The sequence below is a fragment of the Talpa occidentalis genome, unplaced genomic scaffold, assembly GCF_014898055.3.
Source record: "Talpa occidentalis isolate TD23 unplaced genomic scaffold, MPIMG_talOcc4v2.1 talOcc4.2, whole genome shotgun sequence".
NCBI lineage: Eukaryota > Metazoa > Chordata > Mammalia > Eulipotyphla > Talpidae > Talpa > Talpa occidentalis.
In genome coordinates this window covers 146,860,151-146,885,805 of record NW_023602073.1, presented here as the reverse complement: position 1 = coordinate 146,885,805, position 25,655 = coordinate 146,860,151, and the positions used below count along the sequence as shown (strand labels likewise).

The 25,655-nt window shown below is 37.6% G+C and overlaps 1 protein-coding gene across 2 annotated transcripts in view; it reads right to left on the bottom strand.

The window, feature by feature from the left end:
- The window catches only part of SYNE1 (spectrin repeat containing nuclear envelope protein 1), a 432,020-nt gene that overhangs the window by 316,322 nt on the left and 90,043 nt on the right, over positions 1 to 25,655 (bottom strand). The window contains exons 4-10 of one of the 2 annotated variants that reach the window (XM_054697946.1): positions 22,277 to 22,372; positions 19,244 to 19,327; positions 13,441 to 13,533; positions 11,970 to 12,148; positions 8,186 to 8,382; positions 5,017 to 5,126; positions 1,854 to 1,904 (exon numbers count right to left, since the gene is read on the bottom strand). In XM_054697946.1, the coding sequence (XP_054553921.1) occupies positions 1,854 to 1,904; positions 5,017 to 5,126; positions 8,186 to 8,382; positions 11,970 to 12,148; positions 13,441 to 13,533; positions 19,244 to 19,327; positions 22,277 to 22,372 (810 nt within the window). The remainder of the gene's footprint in view (positions 1 to 1,853; positions 1,905 to 5,016; positions 5,127 to 8,185; positions 8,383 to 11,969; positions 12,149 to 13,440; positions 13,534 to 19,243; positions 19,328 to 22,276; positions 22,373 to 25,655) is intronic. The other variant, XM_054697947.1, reaches the window with a different exon arrangement.

The following is a 25,655-nucleotide window of genomic DNA, read 5'->3' as shown; positions in this document are numbered from 1 at the left end:
TGTCTTTCTGGTCTTGCAAGGGCACCTCTATGTGCCTAGAATCTTTCCTCCTGGACAATGCCCTCTTCAGAGCTCAGCTTAGGCACACTGGCCATGTCTGGAAAATTTTTCTGACCCAGAAGTCTGGGTAAGGGGTCTCTCTTCTATGCCAATGGTTCTCGGACTATAGTGTGCACTGGAATCATCTGGAGGGTTTGTGAAACACGGATTGCTGGACACCACCCTCGGCCTTTCCAGTGCAGTAGATGAGGGTGAAGGCTGGGAATTTGCATTTCTAAAAAGTTTTCAGGTGGCTCTCATGGTGGGTGTCTAGGGACCATGTTTTGAGAACTATAATCCTGGGACAATCTGAAGTCAAGTATTCACCGGAACACACTATAATTTATTTCTCCATTAATTGTCTCATTCCCCTCCCCATATTATAGACACTTTATGTATCTTTTTTTCTTCTAGCCTAGCAGAGTGTCTTTCAATATATAATTGTGGACTAAATGACTGATTGGTAACAGATTCAAAAGCTTCAGCTTTTTTGTGCAATGAGTCCTCTGAAAGATCAGATGAATGTGATCAAGGCACAAGCTTTATTATTGTTTGGCCTTTATGCCCATAAAAGCAGCAAAGACATCCTGTGACCGCAGAGGAATGAAACACTCTGGTCAATGTGACCACTTTGTGGGGATCACCACAGTGAACCCCCAAGGACAGGCACATCATTACCCATTTATCACCAATTTAAAACATGTCTCAAACAGTCCTCTGAAAGGAAGAATTATCTTCTTAAAATAATTAGAGTCATTTAGTGAATGACTTTTTTTCTAATGTCAAGTGTCAGGCAAATTGCAGCAAGGTAAAAGCATACAGCTATTTAGACACGCAACACTCTCCTCTTTAAAAGGAAAATAAAGTAGAAAGCAATATTTAGATTTCCAGAACCATTTATTATAGTGATTTAGTAATCTTCATTTAGTAATCTTCACGTGCCTTCAAAAACATGGGGGTTTATTGCTGTAGAAGACCACCAAAATTCCCGTTAAAATGTCAGTGTTTTCCTTTCTCTGTCTCTCTGTCTCTCATTCTCTCATACACACAAGCACATTTTTATGTTTTATAACATGTTTATTTATACACACACACTCACATATATATATAAACTCATACTTCCTGGAGCGTGAAATAAAAATTAATTTAATATTTGATATATGAAATTAGTTACTTCAAGTTTTTTTTGCTCCAATGTTAGCATAAGGTCTATTGTGTTGTGAGTTTCTTAACTTCAGGTTTAGATGGAATATAAAGAAAGATGAAAAAACTGAAGTAGAGGATAACAGCTATGGGAGAGAAGTCACAGTCATTAATTTCATAAGTATTTCTGGAACATTCACCATGTGTCATGTGACAATATTGAGTAGAAGAGACGTGATGAAAGAGCATTATGGGCTAACTGAAGGCTTACCTTTCTCCTGCTTGTTATTAATTAATTATTACAATTAAGAATTTCCTGATTGATATTTGAAATATAAAAACACATATGTCACTTTATTTTCCATGTCACATATTAAAAACATAATTATAAATTCTTCCTTTTATTAGTGTTAGTATTATTACAAAGTAATTAGTCAATGTCATCTTATAATTCAAAATTAGTGAGAAGACTATGGGGGTGGTTTAGACTGTAACTTTTAGTGGCACATACATATGTAATTGGTTCTATTAGAAAGGGAAAGGAAATAACAGAATGAAAGCATTAAAAGAAGTATGTATATAAAGACAAATACATGCAGAAGAATGGTCACCAGATATGGGAATTAGGGTGTTTGGAAGGGGCCATTGACTCAAGATGACTTAAATCTTACCTTCAAATTTTGGAAAGAATTTGCAAAAGATGGGATACCTGGAAATATTTCCTAGCAATATGAAAAGATAATATATAGAAAAATATATAAACCAGGGACAAAATTATATAGGAAACAAGAAAAAAACCAATAGAGTGGCATCTGCCTATAAATAAGTAGACAATAATTTGAAAGGTAGAGATACTTTAAGAGGTTTTCATAACTTTAAAAAATATGAAAAGGTTTGAACCCAAAATAGCAATGGAGTTTTCCAGCATTTGATGCTTTTATTTTAATTTGTAATAATCCTACATGTCAACATTTTATAAACATGTCTTGAAATATTAAACATTTTAACAGGAGAACCATGTGAAAAGAGGTGTACGGCTGCATATTTTTTCTCTATAAATGCATTCAACAAACTCATCTCTGTAGCCTGTAACAATTCAGACTGTGCTGTGCTTCTGAGAACATTCAGCAACACTTGTTGCAATGGAAGAAGGAATGAACAAATAGCTGTAAGTTTAATAGGCTTATTTTATACATAACTGAGTGCTAATTATACAAAGAATATCTTTGTAAAGATTGGTAATGTTTCTTTACCAATTTTATTGGCTGAAATAATAAAGGCATAACGTGTCTATTTCCAAGAAGGAATCAAAATTTAAAATATATCTCTATAGCACAGACACTGTTGTAAACAAACGTGCCTTGAATAAAAAATAATAGTAATAAAGTTGGTATCTAGAAAATAGTTGAATGTGGTATAGAAATCAAATGCACACATACTAGTAGAAGCCTGCTAGATGTGTTGATGACAAGATTTTTATAAAATGAATTAAAACGACTATTTATTAAGACCTGATTAGACAAAAACTGAATACTTTGAGATAATGGCATCAGTAGCCATAATGTATATAAAATCTAAGTGGGTAATTAGTCATTAGTAGATGGCCATTTAGCTGCATGAAATAAATATAAAGTCCACATCATAAATATATACATAAAATCCTTTTTCTTATTCAAAATAGCCAGTTTAGATACTTACACCCTACATTACAAATGTCACATTAAGAAAGGGCAAAGTTATAGTATATTTTCCTTAAAGTTAATTTTTGAAGTAACCCTGAAGCAATCATATGCAGCCTTTATTTAGGGGCGAAATAGAGGGAATTTTAAAAAATCAGAATTTATTTTCTAAATAATGAGATTAATATTTTTATAATAAAGTTCCCTTTAGTAAAGTATACCAACAAGTTTATATCAGGAGTGTGTGTCTTAAATCTCCAAGGTTCTTTGCATTAAATTAGTGCTTATGAGCATTAACAAAAGCATCTCCTTTTGTTTCAAAGATGTTTCTAGTTGCAGAGTTTTTTCATCTGGGGAAATGGCTACCGTGGAGAAATTGAAATGGTATAAACTCAGAAACTAGATCAGAAATAAGTCCAATGGGTAATACAAGGACATTATGTATGAAAATCAGATGGAAAATTATTTTCTCTATGCTTTATGGGGAGCCTAACCCACTTTTTTTAATAGTTTTTTATTTGCACAGCAATGTCCACACCTGATTATATAGGTTTCTCCAAAACCTGAACGCCCGAGTAACACTAATGCAAAAGTAGGACTGGCAGTGACAGTCTTTGATTTGTTTGCTGTGGTGCTACTTGGAAAGATTTGCTTTGCTAACTATGGAAGTTACGCTGGTTGTCAATGTTTCTTTCTGAAACCTGGCAAGAAGCACAAAAGGTTTCCTAAAACTGTAGTGTTAGGAAATAAGGTGATATAGTTCTGTAAATGCCAGATTAACCTCATCAAAGTAACCTTGGAAGCACAAATTAATTCGGAAAGCTATGGACTTCTGGTGCTGCAATAACACTTTGTATTTGAAAATTTGGGATTATGTTCTCTGCTCTTTTCCAACTTATTTCTATGTCTATCCCAAAATTACATTTAAAAATTTTTGTGTTTGTTATTGCTTTTCAGTATAATCTCAAACTACTCTGAAAACTCAAGTTGGAGCCTGAACAAGGAAAATAGAGCTTTTAACACATCTCAAAATTTCCACTTATTATTTCCCCTGATGTCATTTTGCCTTATAATTAATTTTAAATTCAGCAGTAAATCCACTCTCTATAATAAAAAAAGCAATAATGCTTTGAAAGGATAATATCTTGCTATTAAAAAAATGGGAAAACAGGCAACCTAGTATACTGGCTGGAGTATAAAATGGGACAAACTTTTTGACAGGATTATTTGAAAAAATATTTCTAAAGGCAATAAAAATCTGTATGACTTTAGCTTAGTAAGAATGAATCATAAAATACTGCTTTATTACAAAATTGTTCATAGGAGCATTGCCTACAACAGCAAAAATTCAGAAACTTCCAACAATTAAAATTGAATAAATAAATTACCATGTACATACATGATAACCTGGAGAGAATGACATGGAAAGAGAATGACATTTGTACAATGTTAACAGAAAATTATAACATTGTATGTATGACTATTTTTGTTGAAATAGTGTATGTCTAATAGACATAGAAAAATGTTGGAAAATTATACCAACATATGAATTATTTTCTAAGATAGGCTCTATCTAGAAGGTCAAGTACTGATCATTTCTTTTTACTAATTTTGGCTTTTCTTTATGACAGTGAACATATGTCATTTGAACAGTATGAGAAATACAAATGTTACATAAGCTAACGAAAGACTGAAAAATCTAACCAGAATGAATAATTAGAAATCTAACCACAGTGGATTAGATTACAAAAACACTTCCATATGTTTGCTGTGAGCAGCAGCTTATATAATGACACTTAAAAGTCAAAACTTGATTTCATCAGATCAAGGTGACCCAAGATTGAGATGTTCAAATATGATGGATATGAAGTTACTTCAATACTCAAATTACTAAGATGGACTTTCTCAACTTTCTTAACTGTCCTTGATTCTAACTCATCAGCATCATATATTCAGCATTTATTAATTATGCTTGCTCTGATATACAAATCAGAGAAAACTTTCTCTCTAATCCTTACCAATTGGTAATACCAATTTTTCACTCAGTTGCTCTCATCTTAATGCATTCCTACCTAATTTTTGAAAACAGCTTAATTAAAAATCAGTCACTACCAGTGAGTACACTATGAATACTTGAGGAAAAGCAAATACTTACATCATTTTCTTGCTCATCAGAGCCTATGTTGTGAATGTCAGGATACTGCTTCAGAAACTGGGCTACGTAGGTCATGATGGACTTCTCATCTGGCTTATCCACATCAACATCTGGAAAAAACAAAACCAAATGGGGATACACTAACTTAACTTTGATCAGATTTTAATTACACAAACTTTGAATCCAGCTAATACACCAAAAGTTACTGCTTTAAATGCAGAAGAAAATTAGAATTAATATTCAGAGATGAAGGGAGGGTACAATTTATGGACAGAACACATGGGGACATTTTACAGCCCAGATGGAGAGCTTTATAAAGAAGAGCTTTTAGGAGAACAATACATGCTTCGTTTGAATGGAATCAACATGATTTCATCAGAAAGAGGAGATACTCTATGGCTATTCAGACACTCTGGGTAATTCATAACAGACAAATGACAGGGTGGAAACCATAAAGGTGTGGTACTGAGTGACAAGGGACTATACAGCTTGTATGCCAGAGGTAAGGCAACCCTTGCCCCTTCAAGTTTTGTTTTAGAAAAGAGGAGGAGATGCCATATGTTCAATTTCATGGATGCCAAGGTGGTAGTGGAGAATTTTCTCAAGTTACTCTACTTTGAACAATCAAGTACTCTTTGAGGGAGACACAGGCCTGACAAGATCCCAATTATTGTCACTTTCAGTTTAAGGATGTTTACATTATAAAATCAGCAAAGATATTTCTCTCCAAGAATATTATCTCTAATACAAATATATTTAATAAGATATTAAACTCATGCAAAGATATTTATACAAATTTAGAAATTACAAAATGGGAGTAAGACTGCATGCATAAGACCTGAATGTTTTATTTTTTGACTATTTTTTTTTAATTAGGTGACACTGATTCACAACACTGTATGTGATTTAGAAGTATAGGTTCATACCCTTTCACGTGTATGCTGCACACAAAGCCTACCACCAAGGCAGAGCCTTCCCACACAGTCCATTGGGAACCATCCCCAATTTGCTGTCTCCCCTTTAGTAACCTGAATTCTACAGTCAGATTTTTAGCATATGTTATTGGTTTGGTTTTATCTGACCCTTTGATTTTGTTGCTATTCCACATATAAGTGGAACCATTGGTATTAGTCTTTTTCCTTCTGATTTATTTATTTTTTCATAATAACTTTTTTTTTAGATTTACTTATTTATTTATACCAAGCACTGGGTACAGTCAGAGGCGCGGGAGGGTGAGAGAATTCACCAGAGCCAGAGCAGAGAGCAGAGCAGGCAGAAGGACCGAAGTACACTGCTGAGGGGAGTAGCGGGCGGCAGGAGAGGTCTGCGCGCCATGTGGGACCCTCCTCCGGTGGCCGGGGAGCAGCCAGGGATCGAACCGGCACTGCAGAGGCTGTGGGCAGCTTCGCAACCCAGCGCTCAACCACTGCGCCACCGGGGAGGCCCTCCTTCTGATTTATTTTGCTTAGCATTATCCCTCCAGTTCACCCATGTTGTCACAAATGGCAAGAGTTCATCATTTTTTATGGCTGAGTAGTACTCCAATGTGTATTTACCACATCTTCCTAATTCACTCACCTATCCTTGTATTTTTAGGTTGTTTCAATAACTTGGTTATTTTTTTAAACAGTGCTGCAGTAAACAAAGGAGTGCATATATCCCTTTAAATTAGTGTTTTTTAAAAGATGTATTTATTTATACATACAAAAACTGGGGTACAGGCCAGAGGTGTGGGAGGTGAAAGGATTCACCAGAGACAGAATGGAGAACAGAACAGGCAGATTGGGTGAAATACACTGCTGAGGGGAGCAGTGGGTGAGTCAGGAGAGGTCTGCTCCACCATGTGGGTCACCTCCCTGGTTGGGGATCGAACTCATGCTACAGTGACTGAGGATGGCTTCATAGTGCTGTGTCTTAACCACCAGGGGAGCCACTAAATTAGTGTTTTTTAAATAGCATTTGTTGGGTATATACCTAGGAGTGGAATTACTGGGTCATATGGTCGACCTATATTTAATATTTTGAGAAATGTCCATACTGTTTTACTTAAGGTCTGAACCAGTCTATTGATACAATCCACCAAGGGTATATGAGGGTTCCTTATTCTTCACATCCTCACCAAGAGTTAAATGTTTAAAAAAAATCTTTTGAATATCCCTTTTAAAGGTAATAAAAAAAAGATGACTACATTTGGAGATAACAAACATAATAAGTACCCTCAGAATTGAAACTATAATAAATAAACCAAAAGCATGAAAATTGAAATATAAAACTGCCCTAATATTTTGTAATCTTCCTTATAATTTTGAGCTATCATTTTTAGAGACTTTCAACACAGTTTTTAAACAGTGCTGCTACTCAAATTACTTAAAAGGAAACACAGATAATGTATTCTGTGATTTAGCTCGATGACTCAAAGCTGCACTTAGAAATGACAATATCACTGATGCACAAGATGCATGTGAAGAATGAGTAAAACTTCATGAAATGTGAAGGTGGGAAACAGCTACATGATACAAGATTCAACGCAGCCCATGCCGCAGCGTACATGCAGCTCAATAATGAGCTTATTGTAATGGACACTGATCTGTTTCATCTATTTCCCTAAATGTTTACATATTCAAGTTGGCGAGGTAATGTTTTGTGGGAGAGATTTCATTGGGAAAATAAAGGAGCACCTTATATCTGGGAGAGCCTTGTGTTTGGGCAACCTCAGTTTCTAGTCCAGTAGATGCAAAAGAACCATTTATACTTTCCTCTCAACCCTGTCTCTCTCTAAGAAACGCTTCAGCCCAGTTTAGCCTCAGAAGTTGTGGGCTAGGACATGTTTAGCTCTCCTTGGAGCTGAGTAAGTGGAGACCCCAGGCTAGCCTGGTCCAGTGGACTGTGGTGGGTGATAACAGGTGCTTTATTGGCACATGTGAATTGGAAACACACATCTAAAGAGGTGTGTGCCTACACCCATAAAATATATAGTGTTGCAATCCAACGTGACCCCCCAAAAAAGGCAATTAAAAAATAAAGAAAATCAGTGCAGAAAGATATTTCCTGCTTTTCTCCAGGTTTTTAGCTTCCAGTAGGGTCTCAGAAGTCATCAGCAATTTCAGGGTTGAAGACACAAAAACTTAGTGAATTGAGGCAGGCAAGAGCCAACAGTTACTCAACATACCTTCGGGATCCAGTAACCTTGGGATCCCCAGCTCCGTCTCAGCAATAGTGAAAGCCTCCTCCAGGTTTTCCCTGTTCGATCTGCTTCTCACTTTCTCGAAGTCCACAAGTTCTGGTCGAATAGCATGGATGACCGAATGAAAGGCAAGTCCACTTCTCCAGCTCCGTCCAAAGTCTTTTACTTCTACTCCAGTCTGCCTGGTGTGACCAAAACCAAACAATGTCACGTTTTGAACAGATAATACACTCTTCCTCAGGCCATCATGCAAAATCCAAACCTCTTCAGCTATAAATTACACACGCTTAGTTATACCAGTGAACTGGTTTTAGAAAAATTAAAAAAAATTGAGAGGTTAAGAAGAAATAGAAATTCATATTTAGTGTTTTCTGTATTTAATTTTTCAGTAGTAAATATACATGATTTAAAGCACATTTTTAAAGGAAATCAATTTAGAGAAAAAATATCTGGCAAAATAAAAATAGAAGAATTATAAAACACCACAAGGGATAATAATTATTGTATTTTCTTTTTTCTCAGCCCATAGCCTCGTAGATTCTGGTAGGAATTCAAGGGGTTGATAGACACAGAGAGCATGACATAGTCTATGACAAACAGGCCTAGCAGCTATTGAGATCACGTGACTACCAACAAAATGTACTTCATATACATGCTGGAGGCGATAAAGGAATACATTTCATATTTACCAACTTGTGAAAAATTCTCAAAAACATACTATTGTGTGGAAAAGCAAAGGGTAAGAAGATACCATCTGTGTAAAAGTCCTTTTAAAATACAACCTTGAACCTTCTCATGGTTTTTTCCAGAACGTCTCTGGTATATGCGTCTAACAGTTTTCAGTCAAAGTTTGTGTCTCATCTTACTTATTATATTTTCCTTTGCCAAAATGTTCTCATGTAAAAATGATTTTATATCCACGGTCTCTTTAAACCACCTCAAATTATTTCTTAGTGAAATAGGCAAGTTATAAATAAAAGTTTGTTCATTAAAAAAATCAGCAAATTATCAGATATTTTCTGATTCTGTTGAATTTGTTTATTGTTTTAGTCATTTTCAGAAGGAAATATATAAAATGTTTCCTTAAAAAATTACTATTTTGGAGTAATGTTCTTTCTCTGTATTTGTTAAATACCCACACACTATGTATATTAGACTAAAACGTAGGTCTAATATTTTTAGTTTTAACCCAAAAATTTTAGTTCTAGCCCAAACTTCTTATTTAAGAATTTTAGATAAAAACTCAAAGAAGGGGGTCTCCCTGGTGCCTGGGGGTTAAGTTTCAGCCCTACCACTGGGATGGCCTGGGTTTGATCCCCAGCTAGGGAGCTCAACCACATGGTGCAAGCTGGCCTTGCTTATCTCCCTGGCTGCTCCCCTCAGCAGTGTATTTCGGCGGGTCTGCCTGTTCTGCTCCCTACTCTGTCTCTGGTGAATATTCTCCCTGCCTGCCACTGGCCTATACCCCAGTTCTTCTATGCAAAAATAAATAAAATCTTAAAAAAAATGAAGAAAAATTAGATACCTTATTAAGCAATACAAACTTAAAGAACTGTTGATATGCCATTTACAGAAGTGAGAAGAATCTTCAGTTTTAGGGCTTTCTGAATTCTAATATATATTTATTTCAAGTTATTTTAAGTGAATCTGAATAAACATGTCTTCATTTGTCTTAATTATTTTTTGTCTTAAAATAATACTTAAAATAATACTTCAAAGACATTTGAAAACAAGGTATGCAAATATCAGATGTTATAACATTGCTTCCATTTCTGAGAGTATGTAGTGACAGTAAGTAAAATTGCTTAAAAAACACATAGTTTAATTATCTTGTCTTAATGAAACAGCTTTGAATTTACTTTCCAAATATTGTGAAATTTTATATGAAAACAGTGAATACACTCTGACAATCTGATGTTTACTGAATATTTTATCCTTTCTTGCCATCTTTAGCTTTGTAAGACTAACATACCTTCAGACTACAGCATCTCAGAGATTATAATTTTAGAAACATGCCATATACTGAAATGGGTACAGAGCCTAACTTCTTTTTTTTTTTTTATCTCTAACAGGTAAGAAGTTGCTTGAAAAATACTGTACCAGTAGCTTTCAGAAAAACTATCAAGAGTTTACTACATAACAAAATCATATATTCATTACAAAATTGTCATGGCAGAGAACAGTCATCTCCCAATCTCTACAACTTATACGCAGCTTAAAATAAAATGATCTTATTGATTTACTGATGAGTGGAGAAGCCTTGGGTCCATCCATCAAAACATTTACACATCTAAGGAAAACACAGCTTCCATTGATGTTCCAAACACACAGGCTGCAGGAATGATTGTGCATTACCGCAAAACACTTGTACATCTTTGAAATCAACACACCCTGTGTGAAATAAAATCAATGCAGGAAACCTCTAACAGCTTTGAATTTGAGTGTACCCCAAGCTACTACGATACTAAGTGAAAATCAATTGATATCTTTGATGAATTCAATGAACAATAGAATATCACAGTGACATCATTACAAAGCTTGATTGCAACTGCATATGACAAATGTCAGTGAATGGTCCTGCCAGCACATACTTTTCTCCCTGCCCAGTTTAACTAAAAAAGAGATTAGTGATAGATGGAATGCACACAGCATGCCAGCAATGCAGGAAGGACTTTTTATTTCATTTTCTACTGCAGATTCTATGGAGTCACAAAGCTCTGCTTTTAGAAATATTTTTGAGAGCAACTTGAATTATAAGAATATACTCCAAACTAGAAAACTAACAACACCCTTAAAAAGTTAAATGAAACCATATAAATTAGTAACACTAACCACATCTTTCTACACTTATTTTTTTCTACCCTTATTTTTGTTTTTCAAACCCTCTGAAAATAGAACTCCCGTGTTCAGTGCTTCAATATTTTATGATGATAAGTACTTGTTTACAACCGCTTCCCAGAAAGAGAGAATGATATTCAGATTAGATTTCAGCATGCAAAACAAAACGGAAAGTGAGTTAAGTTTCCATGTCATTAAGGAGAATCATATAAAAGCACAGCTTGTATGTAAAGAGATCTTACCACTGGCCACATATGACCACAAAATATTTTAAAGACCAATTGAAAGCTCTACTGAAATTGCTATGAGAAGATACTTTCTGAGAGGATTATCTATCTATCCAACATTATCACATTAACGTAGACACAAGTAAATGTATTATACCTGGAAGCAAATAAAACTAAAAGTGAATTTTTAGTCCATAAAGCTCAAGTTGGCAAAGGGATCTACATTTAGAGAAAAGATGAAATGATAAGAAAAAAGTTTCAAATTATTTCAAATTATAAAGAATTTCAGAAAATAAAATCAAACGCAATTATTTCAGATTGTAGACCTTAGTTCACATTATTAATAAACAGAACATAGTCTATGAAGAGATAATGAAGTCAAAAATCTCTAAGTTGTATATGGAATGATTATTCAATAAGTGCAAGAAGCCAGATAATAATCTAAATAGACTTAGCCCTTGAGCTACTAATAAAGATGTAACGTAGATAATCAGGTTTAAGCAGATAAAGATGAAGATGGATTTATTACAGCATTTTCCTTGCATATCAGTGGTAATTTGTGTTTATATTTTAGTTCAAAGAAAGAGCAAAGCCATCATTCAAATATCTTCAAATTTTGCCATTCTTGCAAAGTGCACTTGGCAACAAACTGATAACTCAAATTATCCCAGAGCTGCAAATGTAAACAAACGTTTGGTACTTACTTGGCTGCTGAATACTGAACCCACTTTAATAAAGCTTTCTTTGCATTGCCTTGGCCCTTGGAGGCCACCTTCCGCTTGCTGGGAGGACTGGCCAGCTCGGCGCTGACCATGCTGTCCACGGAGGACGCACTGCTGGACAGAGACTGCAGCTGCGGCAGGTTGCTGGTCAATTCCTCAATCTGTGCATTAACATTTGGCAAAAACATAAGAATCATCTTTATTCGGAATTGAGGCTACTGTGGGGGATGAAGTGGGGGGGTCCCCATGGACTATAGCAGAGGACTGTGGGTTAGGGCGGTGTGTGTGGTGCAGTAATATACATCTGAAGAGGTGTGGATTCCCCTAAGTCATATATAATGTTATAAACTAATGTTACCTCAATGAAAAAAAATTTAATTTTTGAAAAAAGAATTATTTTGTTCTTTCTCCAGATGGTTAATTGTTCCAACAAAAGATGGTTTATCTTAACACCCTTAAAGCCACTGACAAAAATGCAAGATCTTGAAGGGCAGCGCTGAGGTCTTACTGTCCTTTCTACTTATCGGATAGAAGAATGAAATCTAACGGGTGTTCAGACTCATAGACTGTACAATATCGTAAGCAAACCCCAAGATAACTATGGAGCTTAAATGATAAAATGTGTCAACGTAAGTTCATTAATTGTAACACTGCCATGGTGGTAGGGATCACTGGTTATTGGGGGAGGGTCATGGATGTGTGGGTGCAGGGGTTGAATACCAAATCTCTGTATCTTCTGCTCAGTGCTGCTGTAAACCTAAAACTGTTTTAATGCATAGTCTATTTAAAAAAATAAAAACAGGGCCTCCCTGGTGGCACAAGGGGTTAAGCACCGCACTATGAGGCAATCTGCAGCCTCTGTAGCACGAGTATGATCCCTGGCCTGCCAGAGAGAAACCCACATGGCACAGCAGACCTCTCCTATCTCGCCTGCTGCTCCCCTCAGCAGTGTGTTTCATCAGTCTGCCTGTTCTGTTCCCCACTCTGTCTCTGGTGAATCCTCTCACCCTCCTCAAATCTGGCCTGTACCCCGGTTCTTGTATGCATAAATAAGTAAATTTTTAAATAAATAAATAAATAAATAAATAAATAAATAAAAACAACCTAATGATTAGAAGAACTAGTCTATTGTTTTCTCTTCTTCATGCCTATAAGGAACATATAACTGTTCCCAGAAAACAAAGGTTATTTTCCCCTTTAATACCAATATTCCCTTTCCATTGTGTCCTGCCCACTTTTCAGACTGGGTGCCAGTGCTAGGGTTCTTTGGAGAGTGCTACATATAACCTTTGTAGGGATAAAAAAAAGGAAATTCCCCTGCTACCAAAAAACAATGTAAATGTGAAGCTTGAGGATCAATCCTAAAGACCCATGAGGATGTCATTCAAATGCCCACAGCCACCTCCCTCCACAACACTAGACTGACAGAAAAGGAAACTGTCTAGCACCATACCTGGAAATATAAAATAATGGTCCACACCAAGCCGAGAACAATGGAGGGCCGGCCATCCGCAATATCGGTGGAGTTAATGTTGACTAACTTGATCTGTTCGAAAAGAAAAACGATACTAGGGATATACAAGAAGGCTGTAACTCATCTAATTATGCAGTAATTAGCGCTTTATTAAACATCAACAAACGTTGGTCATGCCCTGAGAGTGGAACACAGGAGTGAGTAGGTTGTACCACAGATAAACAAGCACTTGGTTTCAGTGGAAATTCCAGGGACATTCATTAAGTGCACACAATAAAAATGACTGAAAACAGATTTCAAAAACTTGTCTAAAGTTGAAAAAAATATGATGTCATGCAAGGAATTACTAAGCAAAATGCCAGACGGGAAAAAAAAAAAAGTGATTCTTGACATTCAGAGATTGACTAGAACTTAAAGGAAACTGAGATGAGCAGTTGAACAAGATGCACTTACTTTGCCTTTGTTACCAAAGATCATGAAACTTAGATTCTCTTTTACCTATAGGAGCCAGGAGTTAAAAATTCAAAAATTTGTACTAACCGGTGATCCTCTGTAAATGGACTGACATGGAAAACAAAGAGAGAAGGTGATATACATACGCAACCTTTCAAGTTCAGCATTATTTGTTCAAAGGGAATAAAAATGTAAAGTAAGTTTAAAGCATGATTTGGAAAAAACATTTTAAAGGCAAACCAAAAAATTCAAGAAATATTATAAATGGGGGGTTGCAATTGTATGGGGAATATAAAAATAAAATTTATTATTTAAAAAAAAAAAAAAAGAAAGAAAGAGACCACAAGACTCTTCTTAGGCACTGAGAACTATAAAGCATTCAGGGTTGATAGTAATCTGTCTACAATGTTATTCATTTCAATGTTATTCATTTCAATGTTATTCATTTCAATGTTTTCCCAACATAAAGGCGTGATTTTCTAAGTCAAAGCAAAATGAGCTTACATCTATCTCATTTGATATAGAATACAATTAACAACTGTGCTTCCTCCCTTTTGTAATCCCTAAATATATTAGAAAAAATGATAAAGTGCTCTTCTAACTTCTAGCTCATTAATTCTCAGCCAAGATTTAATAAACTCTGTTACTCATAATAAAGTTCTGAAGTTTGTAAACAGTTTACTTTGAAAAAGATTCATCAGACGCAAAATCATACTTCACTCTTGAAAATTTGTTTAAATTTACTATTTAAACATGAGAAGAATCAAGGTTAGCACAAAAAATTTTCATAAGTAATTTAAGGGACATCCATAAAATTTTGTCTCACATGAGTAACTCATTCATTATGTTTAGAGACAGGGAAAAAATTTAAAACTGCCATAGATTACAAGTGTATGTATTACTTCTATTAAACCAAGCAGAGTGTTAAGACATTTATCACATACTTGTGAAAAATAAAGAACATCGCATTTCATTAATCTTTTATGATAGAACCTATTGCAACCTCTGTAAACATTTTGATTGCTCCATTTTCTAACTTCAGAATTTTCTTCACATTCATTTTAGTATCCATGGACCACAACTGTCTAGTCCATGCTAATGTAACCATGAGATTGCATGTCATTATACATATGTAATCCATGCTAGTAACCATGACTGATGCATTTCACAGAGGACAGGTTTTTGCTCTTTCCTGCTATATAATTCTTTAAAAACAAATGTGGTTGATATAAGCTGAATTTCCTACCTCAACTATAATTTCAGCTATAAAGTTAACATAATTATTATAGAATCCAAACATAATCTATTCAACTTGTGAAGAAAAATGTTCTTCATAATGATTTTCTCTCCTAAAAACTGTGCTGCACAACAGGAACACACATAGAAAACAGGGTTTTTGTTTGTTTCTTGGCTTCTGCTCCCTTAAAAATCCTATTAAATTTACCTAAGTTTTCAGTTTCCTAGAGAAAAGCCACAGGGTCACCCCAAGAGACTGAAGGATCTCCAGAAGCCAGCAAGAGGACACATCACATGGATAAACCTCACCTTAGCTCTGCCAAACCGGAAACTAAGGGAGCACAGCCCAAGAATTTGTTTTCTAAAATCTTCCAGATTTTGTTGATTTTGATTCATGTTAATGTTTGAGAAGCCTGGACTAGACAACTGTACTTGACCCAGCTGATCTGGAGAAGTCTGATTCAGCAAACCAAAGAGCTGTATGGGCTGATTTGTGTCCCTCCCCAAGTTCATATGTTGAAGTCCTGACCTGTCCTCTTCCCCAAGGTGACTGTATCTGGAGATGCATCCATTAAGGAAGCAATTAAAATTAAATGAGGCCATAAAGCTGGAATCTCGATCCAATAGGACTGGCAACCTAATAAAGAGGGGAAGAGACATTAGAGCTCTCACTCTCCACACCACAGCGAGGACACAGTGAGAAGGTGACTGTGTGCGAGCCAGGAAGAATGGAGGAAACCAAGCCACCAGCACCTTGACCTTGGGCTTCTTGGACATCTAGGCCCAGATAGTTCAAGCCACCTCATGTGTATAATCTGTTCTGGCCACCACAGTAGACTAATCAAGGCCCAGTGATGTTTCAAAATACTTGAATTACTTGGGAATAAATTTTGAAACATTTTCCATAAACATCCAGACGACTAGTTTTTCTTAAATTAGAAAATCTAATGACCAGACGCATCACCACTGTACACTAGTTGCTTTTTATAATGATGTATCAGCATAATCATTCTAAATAGTTACACAGGTAGCCAACTATTCACATTATTTAATGATCAACTTAAATAAAGATAATAAATAATTAGGTTTCCATAAAAATCCAGATTACTGACTTTTCTTGGTCAACTGGAAAAGTGGAATCACTGTGCATTCATTTGAGGTAACTATGGTTGGGGATGAGTATTTATTTTTTAAATCACTGGACTATTTATTTCTCTGTTATGATAGTGAATTTCATCTTTTAGACCTATCTGGATGCCCTGCGAAGCTAGATTTATGTCCCTTGCCTGAACTCTGGCAAGTCTTATTGAAGGTGGTGAGTATTAGCTTAGAATGTTCCACCTGACACCTCCTTGTAGAAAGGAACTTGTGGAAAATGGTGAGTATTAAGATAATAGACTGAAACTGGTCCAACCACTATGGAGAGCTGTGTGGAGATTTCTGGACCTACTAAACATAGAGCTTCCATAGGATCCAGCAATTCCACTCCTAGGTATTTACCCAAAGGACACAGAAACATCAATTCCAAAGAGCACCTGCACCCCTATGTTTATAGCAGCACTGTTTACAATAGCTAAGCTTTGGAATCAGCCCAAATGCCCCAAAATAGATGACTGAATCAAGAAGGTGTGGTCCATATACACCATGGAATATCACTCAGCATTCAAAAAAGATAAACACATGCAATTTGCAGCAACATGGATGGCGCTGGAAGGGATCATGCTCAGCGAAATAAGCCAGAAAGAAAAAGAAAAATACCGGATGGTCTCACTCATACCAGGAGTCTAGAAAACTCAAATAAGGGACCAGGAAAAAGAATAACTATAAGAAAGAAAATATCAAAATCAACAAATAACTATGAACAAGAGACACTCTATGGGGGGTTGGGGGCGGGGAAAGGAGGGCTTGGGGTAAAAATAAGGGGGTTGTAATTGTATGGGGAATATAAAAATAAAATTTAAATTAAAAAATAAAAAAATAATAGACTGACACACAGTTCTCATCATATACTAATGGATGCTTTTTATAAGTAGCCGTTAAACAAGTGGTAAAATAAATACACAGGAAGGGGTTTTTCCATTAAGACTTCAGGAGTGCCTTCATTTTTCTACATCAAACTAGATAAGAACCCAAGACCAACCACATTTTCTATTATCTAAAGAAAAAATCTAAATGCAGGGCAAATTCAGCACAAATATCAAAGACAAATTCCTGAAAATACAATTGAGATGTGGGTTCTTAACCTATAAAGAACATTACGTAGTAAGTGCAGGAGCACCAAAAAGCCTTTAAAAAGTCATCCTTCCCCAAAGTCAATTCTTCTATGGAGTAAGGAAATGCAAGAAAGGATACCCCAACATGTAATTTTCATGGGTTATTTTTCAATTTAAAGAGATTTGGGGTTGTGGGGACAGCAGGACAACACATTAGATTTTATTATGAATGTCACAAATATTCTCTCTTTGATGAATGGATTATTCAAAATCTAAATCTTCTGCTTTAAATTTTTTAGCTCTGTCTGTTGAGAGGCCCAAGGAACAAAGAAGTCTCAGGAGCAGGACTCATTCCTAGCGCCCGGATCTCCTACAGGCCATTCAGTAGTGAAAGAAACTTGCTTCTTTGGAGATGTCAGTGACTCCAGGACAGGGGCCGGGAAAAATACAAGATCCACTTGGAAAATCTGTAGTTTCCAAAGTTAAGGAAATGCTGAAGAAGGATGGGGCTACCAGAGAGTAGAGGAGCCAGCCTGAAGGGGTGCTTCGTGGCCAAAGTGGGAGCAACGTGAGCAGCAAAGTAACAATAATAGTATCAGCAATGACAAGCACAGAAGAACTGGATCACAGCTAGAGCAAAAATAGGTGTGCATCAGTCTATGTTGCCACAGGTTGAATAAACGAATAAATAAGGGGAAGAAGGGCATCTTTTTTCTGATAGAACAATTAATTAATAAATGTAGGGGCCTCCCTGGTGGTGCAAGGAGTTAAGACTCAGCCTGTGAGGCTATCCGCAGCCACTGCAGCATGAGTTCGATCCCCAGCCAGGGAGCTACCCACAGGGCACAGCAGACCTCCCCTGTCTCCCCGCTGCTCCCCTCAGCTGTATATTTCAGTCAGTCTGCCTGTTCTGCTCCCCACTCTGTCTCTGGTGGGTCCTCTCACCAGCCCCCCAGCCCCCCACACCTCTGGCCTGTACCCCAGTTCTTGTATGCATAAATAAATAAAATAAATCTTTAAAAAAAATAAAATAAATGTAAAAAGGAGGAGGCAAGCACAAGATCATCATTATTCAAATAGCACAGAAAACAGTGATTGAAGGCAACTGGGGCTAAACTCAACAAGCCAAAGAAAAATAGGAAAAGAAGCAAAATATTAGCATAATCTCAATTACCTTCCCTAATGTTTCTCAATGACAAAGGGAAAACAAAGGCTACTTTACCATAAAAAGACCCAAGCGGATGACCTTGCTAGGTGATCAAGGTTATCACCACCCGGATAAGTCATCTGAAGTTTATACTCAGCAGTACCATGCACTGACAAGAAGACAACATCACTTCCTTGGAATTCTTGCCTAAAATGTGTCACCTTAGTCTAGTCATGAGAAAATATCGTATCAACCCAAATTGAGAGACCTTCTGGAAAATAACTGACCAGCAGACTAGCAAAGGAGTGTCACAGAGTGGAAGGGACAAGGAAGCCAGTTAAATGCAAGGTGTGATCCTGGACTGGACCCTGGGGCAGAAGCATGATGGGGGATGGGGGAGAAGTGGTCGCATGAAACTCAGGCCTGAGCTTCGGTGAATGGTAAACCGAGGGCCATTCCCTCAGGTTGATCATCCTGCAGGTTTATGGAAGTTCTCAACACAAAAGGAATCTGGGTGATGTGCAGACGTTAAATCTCTGTATTTTCTTGCCTTTTTTTTTTTTTTTTTGCATTTTTGCGCCTTTTTGCCATTTTTCTGCAAATCTATCATTCTTTCACCCTGACATTACACGTGTGTGCTGTGCAGACTGCACGCATGCTTCGACCCGACACGGCAGTGAGAACAGCAGCAGCCCGGCCTTCTCTTTAAAGTGCCGTGTTCGCTCTCTCTTACCTTCCTTCCTTCAAGGAACTTGAGTGCTGTGCCAATGTTAGCCACCGCGTGGATTCGCTTCATCCGGCGGCCTTGCTCGCAAGGCTGTGAGAAGGGGATGAGCAAGAATAAATCAAAATGCACATATGAAAAAGACAATTATAAAACCTACTTAAAAGATGAAAAACAGGGGCTTCCCTGGTGGCACAAGGGGTTAAGTCTCAGCACTAAGAAGCGATCTGTAGCCACTGCAGCACGAGTTCCATCCCTGGCCAGGGAGCTACCCACAGGGTGCAGTAGACCTCTCCTGTCTCCCCGCTTCTCCCCTCAGCAGTGTATCTCAGTAGCTCTGCCTGTTCTGCTCCCCACTCTGTCTCTGGTGAATCCTTTTGACCCCCACCCTTGCACCTCTGGCCTACACCCCAGCTCTTATATGCATAAATAAATCTTTTTTAAAAAAAGATGAAAAACAGACTTGAAGGATATTCAAGAATAACCAAGAGTAATCACATTAGTCATCTTCTACAAAGGTTAGCAGGTACAGAAAGGTGTGTTAGCCCCACAGCATTAGGAAGGTGGAGAAATGATTCAATAAAGACATTCATTCTGATAGAATTAAACTTCTAGGGGTAAACTTAACCATAATGTGTATATAAATAACAGATGCCAAGGTTTCCTTAAAATTTCAGAGTACCTTCAATTCATGCAATTTGAGCTCTTGAAAGGCTCAATATAATTAACACTGGTTAAATCTAGAACTGTCGTGTGTCTCAGTGTCTCTACCTGTTAAGTGAGAAAGGTGAGAACCTTTCTGAAAAATGCTTCGAGTTCTGAGAACCAACAGCGCTAACTCTATCTGAACGAGCAGGGCACTTAAATAGAAGCAGGATTCTTATGTCAAAATATATACTTTTTCTAGAAACATTTAACACGGCAATTAAAAGTCCATCGAGGTTTCTGGATGCTGTTAGCCAAGCACAATCACAGAATTGTATTGACATTTAAAGACAAACATTGCAAATGACCATTTCAATAGAAGGAAGGTTTCTTCAGTCTTCAAGGACACAGCTGAATTCAGAAGGGTTACAAGGGGACTGACGACTTTAGACGACCAAGCGGTATACATAATATTTCAATTCACTGACTTCCATATCCTAATGCTGAGCCAGTTTGTTTAGCTGATGCATGTCTGTGTATTCCCAATGGGCTGTTCCTACGTGTCTTGTTTGCATTCTCCCAAAGCAGAGCTGAGACAAGGATGTGGGTGCCATAGTTTATTAGGGAGGTGATCCCAGGTGGCAGGAGTGAGGCTATATGGACAGTGAGACAGAGAAGGAGGAAAAACCAAACAAGGGTTTGCTACTGAGGCTTTCCACTGTGGGCGGCAGGGAGCAATCACTCCGAGGACCCTATGGGACACTCTCTGTACAACAAAACTTAGACGCGTCCCTCCTACAATTGCTGGAGCATTTTTTAATGGAGTCCCACTTCCACTGACGGTGCATGGGGACCATCACCTTTATAATGCAGAATGTAGGGCCCCCCAGTGCCTGACAAAATCCATATCTGCTTCTCCCCCAATCCCCAACAAGAAGTCATTCCCAGTAGATCGGGAGCCCTCACTCCTTCACGTCAGGCTGCGATGGTCCACCGGGTGACAGGCTTTCTCCAGGGCAGCCCAATGCAGCACATGCTCCCAGGAGTCAGGTCCTGCATGTCCCAGCACAGAGTCTTAGCCCAATTGGACCAGAAGAGCAAAAGCTATGGGCTCACTGGGGCTTCACGGTGGAGACCCCACACCCAGGGAGCCGAGTAACGTCCACAAAACAAGTCTGAACAGATGAATGACGCTGAACTAGGCTGGCAGGTGGGGAGCATGGATTGGGAAGACAGATTCTGCTTCCCAAAGCACAACCACAGAAAGGCCTCAGGATGGAGCTGCAAAACCCACTGCCCAGCACGCTACCTGGGCACTGGGGGGCTTTGACAATAAAATCCCTGTGAGCACAAATCCTGGGGCACCACAGACCTCGAGACAACATCAGGTGGGAGAGCCCAGCAAAGTTCACCCCGACCTCAGTGGGATGGGGGTCGACAGTGCAGAGGGTGCCCAAAGCATCTGCTACAAGATGACTCAAATTAGATAAATGATCTCCACAAAATTAACATCGGCTTGTATTTGCAACAAACTTCAAGAGTTATTTTGTTCAAGCAAAACACTTTTTAGAAAACGTAATTGTCTAAGAAATGATGATTGTGTAATTCTTGCCGAGATGAAATAGATAGAGAGAAAACAAGTACTCCCAGTTTGGGGCCCTGTGACCAGTGTGTTACGTAACACTCTGAATATTGTTTTTTGAGCTCCTTTTTCTCAGTCTGCTAAACATCATTTATGAACAGTTTATGTTTGCAAAAGACTTACTTTGCTAGCACAAATGAAATGGAAAAACATACACCAGAAAAAATACATATTCTAGTATTTGAATAATGTCATAAAGTATACTTTATGGTTCACTGCTGATATTTTCACTGCTGGCTCTGCTGACAGTAAAAACAGATGATTCTGAACAAGTTGTCCTTGCTGCAGATAACCGAAGATGAGGGTATCCTCGAGGTGTGAAAAATGCTACCGTGATTTCAAGCCCAAGGTTCAACAAACAATTACATGAATCCATAGACGTGAACCAGTCGTCCTTTCCAAAGCAAACTGTTTTGCAACTTATCTTCCTGGATACTCTATAGATGCAGAAGGAACCACAATTCATTTTCAATGAAGTTCTCTTACTGCTAAGCTTGCTACTACTATATACAATGGTTTACAATCTACCTTTAGTGGATAAAGGTATGCAGGAACTAGAAAGGAAATTTAATCCTTGCTTCCAGAAGTGGCCAGAAGACTAGTGTTTCTTGTGTGTTTCAGACTCCAAGAAAGAAGAAAGAACTCTCTTTTACAAGGATAACACGTATTAACACTCGCAACTCCTCAACCCTGCCCCCAAAATTGCAAATGGAAAGAATAATCTGACAAGCTGGGTCACTGGAAAAAATTCTTACCAGTTTCTGCCCAGACAGGACCTCCAGAAGAGCAAGCAACTTCACACCATCTTTCATGTCTTCAAAGAGATCCTCTATCACCATCGGGGGCTTCCGCTATAAAATAAAAAATGAATAAATGCAAAAAAGCCTCTCTAGCAAATCTCTGCCAGTCGTTGTGACAAATTTGTAGGAGAAATTTCTAAATCCTTAAACTCTATATTTTTTAAAGATTTAATTATTTATTCATAAATTTAATTATTTATGCCAGAGGTGGGGGAGAGGAGGTGAGAGGATTCACCAGAGACAGAGTGGGGAGCAGAACAGGTGGATCGACTGAAATCCACTGCTGAGAGAGCAGCGGGGAGACAGGAGAGGTCTGCTGTGCCATGTGGGTCAGATCCCCGACTGGGGATCGAACTCATTTCGCAGTGGCTGGCGATAGCTTGATAGCACTGAGACTTTACTTTAACCCCTGCACCACCAGTTTCATCTCTTGCGAGCTTGCTGGCTATGTTCTATTTCACAGTCTAGAGAATCTAGCAAGTCTCACACAGTGTGACACTGAAGCCCAAGGAACCTAAGTTCAACAATCCAGACCTAGCAGTACTGATCCATTGCCATTACTGAAACATAAGTCAAAGCTCGTTTTAAATTGATGGAAGGTCTTCTATTTTTTATAGTTATTAAGATACTTAATACACCGGGGTTCACCAAGCCTTGAGCTAAGGTATATCTTGACTCAGAAGAAAGAAAAATGTGATGACACTAATATTGATGGTCAGAGGAAGGGAAATGTTCTCAGATTTCCCATAGAATAAGATTTTTTCCATCTACAACCTGGGTTTAAGTGCCAGTTTTCTGATTTTTAATGGGTCATGTGAAAAGCTTATTGTTGAATTCCTGACTTTTCAACAGTCTTCATTTCTAAAAAAAAAAATATTAAAAAGATCTGTGTGGAGATATTTAATCACCAAATGTTTTATTGAAATGTGACTTTCTCTACCCACTGATATGGAGATTTTGTATTTCTCTTATGACTGCGTGAATTAGTCTCTGAATGGTACAATCCTAATTTCGAATGCATTTTTCTCTCTTAATAAAATGAACAGCTGAATACATTTTGTTCTCATGCTGTGAAATACAGGTTCAAAAATAACAGAGCTTTCATTTTCAAGCATTCTCTTTTAAATTCCACTATTCACACTGCTTATTACCTATATAGCAAAGATCTAAGAGACTTTATATTCTAAGCATGTACATCAAATTATTCAAAATAAAGTGAGGCATTATAAGGCAAACTCTTCAATGTGAAAAGAACACAATTATTAGCAATTATAGTCATTAAAATATAATCTACTTATCATTCATTAAATACAATGCAATAATAAGAAAAAGTTCATAAATACGTGATATATTCAGTGAACAAATACAAGTTTTTCATACACAGGTATCTCCCTCTTTTCAAAAGTTCTCACTTTGCCACTTTGCTTTATGAAGGACCTGGAACAGGGGTAATTAGTAATGGTTTTCACTAATGAAAAGAAATCCAGTTAAATTTTCACTTTCACAGGTCTCCCTGGTGGCACAGGGGTTAAAGTTTCAGGGCTATCAAGCTATCTGCAGCCACTGCAGCATGAGTTTGATTCCCAGCCAGGGAGCTGACACACAAAGCCCAGAAGATCTCTCCCACCTCACCCACTGCTCCCCTCAGCAGTGTATTTCAGTAGATCCGCCTGCTCTGCTCCCGACTCTGTCTCTGGTGAATCCTCTCGACCTCCGCCCCAGCACCTCTGGCCTACACCCCAGTTCTTGTATGCATAAATAAATAAAAATAAGTCTTAAAATTTTTTTATTCACTTTCACAACAAAAGGCAGAAAGTGAAAGTCAAATTCAGCATTGGTATTGCAGCAATCATTGTAGAGGCAGCAGCACCAGGTAGGGAGAGTGACCCCACCAAGTCCCTTCCCCAAAAGAAAAAAGTGTATCCTATCATTCCTGCTTTTACTACATGTTATTGTAATTTTAGTTCCTTTGTATGATTTGGTAGGTTGTTTTGGGGTTTGGAAGCTCAATATTTTCCCCTATAAATTAATGGTAATTGCTCCTTTGCTTCATGCCATGTTGGGTTATAAAAGGTTTAAGTGACTACATATACATTCATTCCTTACTGATGAGTGTATTTTCAGGGGAACACAATTGTCTCTGATGTGAGAAGATCTTTTATAACCTTTTGATCAACTGACATTGGTAAATGAAGAAGGTAGAAAAAGCTGAGTGTTGCTGCTAAGCAATTGAACACATAAATAAATAAGCAAATAAATAATAGAGCCATTTTACATAGACAAGTGTATGCCTATATAGACAAAATTATAAAAAATGTTATTGGACTAGAAATATTTCTATCATTTTAACTTTGCTTTCAGAAGGCAATCAAATGCCTATTTATTAAGGTGGAAGAGTCTTTGGGTGTTAGATTGAATTGAGAACTATGGAAAAGTACAAACCAACTTTGAAACATTATTGCCTATCATCACTTCATCAGCAGTTATCTAAACAACTGCTGGAATCTTCCAGTGCAAATATCACACAGCTATCAAAAAGATAACATAAAAGCTGTCTCAAGCAAAGAAAAGGACAAACCCACCCAATGCATGCCAAGAAAAATCCAAGTCCTTATTTACCATCATTACTTTTAGAATTAGTCCAATTTGGCAGTCTTTCATGAAATGCTTTTTCCTCTTGGGGACAGAGCTCTTGAAACATTTTATAACAACAACAACAAAATGACAGTGTCTTATTTTAATACAAACCCAGGTTTTTAAAATCTATGGTATCTGGATACCCATCAACAGCAATAAAACCAAACTAGAAAAGCCCTGAATGATCTACACACAACACAGATTACTCTGAACTCCAGAACTCACATTGCAGAGCTTGGGGTCAGTCTTGCTCATGTAATCATGGGAAGGAGCAATCCCGTAAACATATAATCATGTCACGCCACTTAATTGTGCCCTGCAAAGTTCCTGGAATGATCTGCCCAGTGCATCAAGTGGTTGCAATGCAAGGATTGGCTCTGAAGGTCTACTGTGTAGCTTGAAAAGTCTGTGCAAGCAAGCAAAGCCCATCACCTCTAGAACCAGAGCAGCCACCACCTCTGGTTTATGTACATTTCAGGTAGGACATTTTACATGGGTTAAGAAAAATCGAGGGAGGAAAACCCCATTCCTGGATCAGCCCAGAGTATCTGCATGCTCTGATGGTGATCTCATGGGTGAACCACAAGCTAAACAACAGGAACAGAGGGGACAGTGTGAAGGGAAGAGGGGTTGAACAGCAGATGTGAAGCGAGTTACCTCCCTAAAGGTTGGCAAAGAGCCCCCCACATTAAAATGC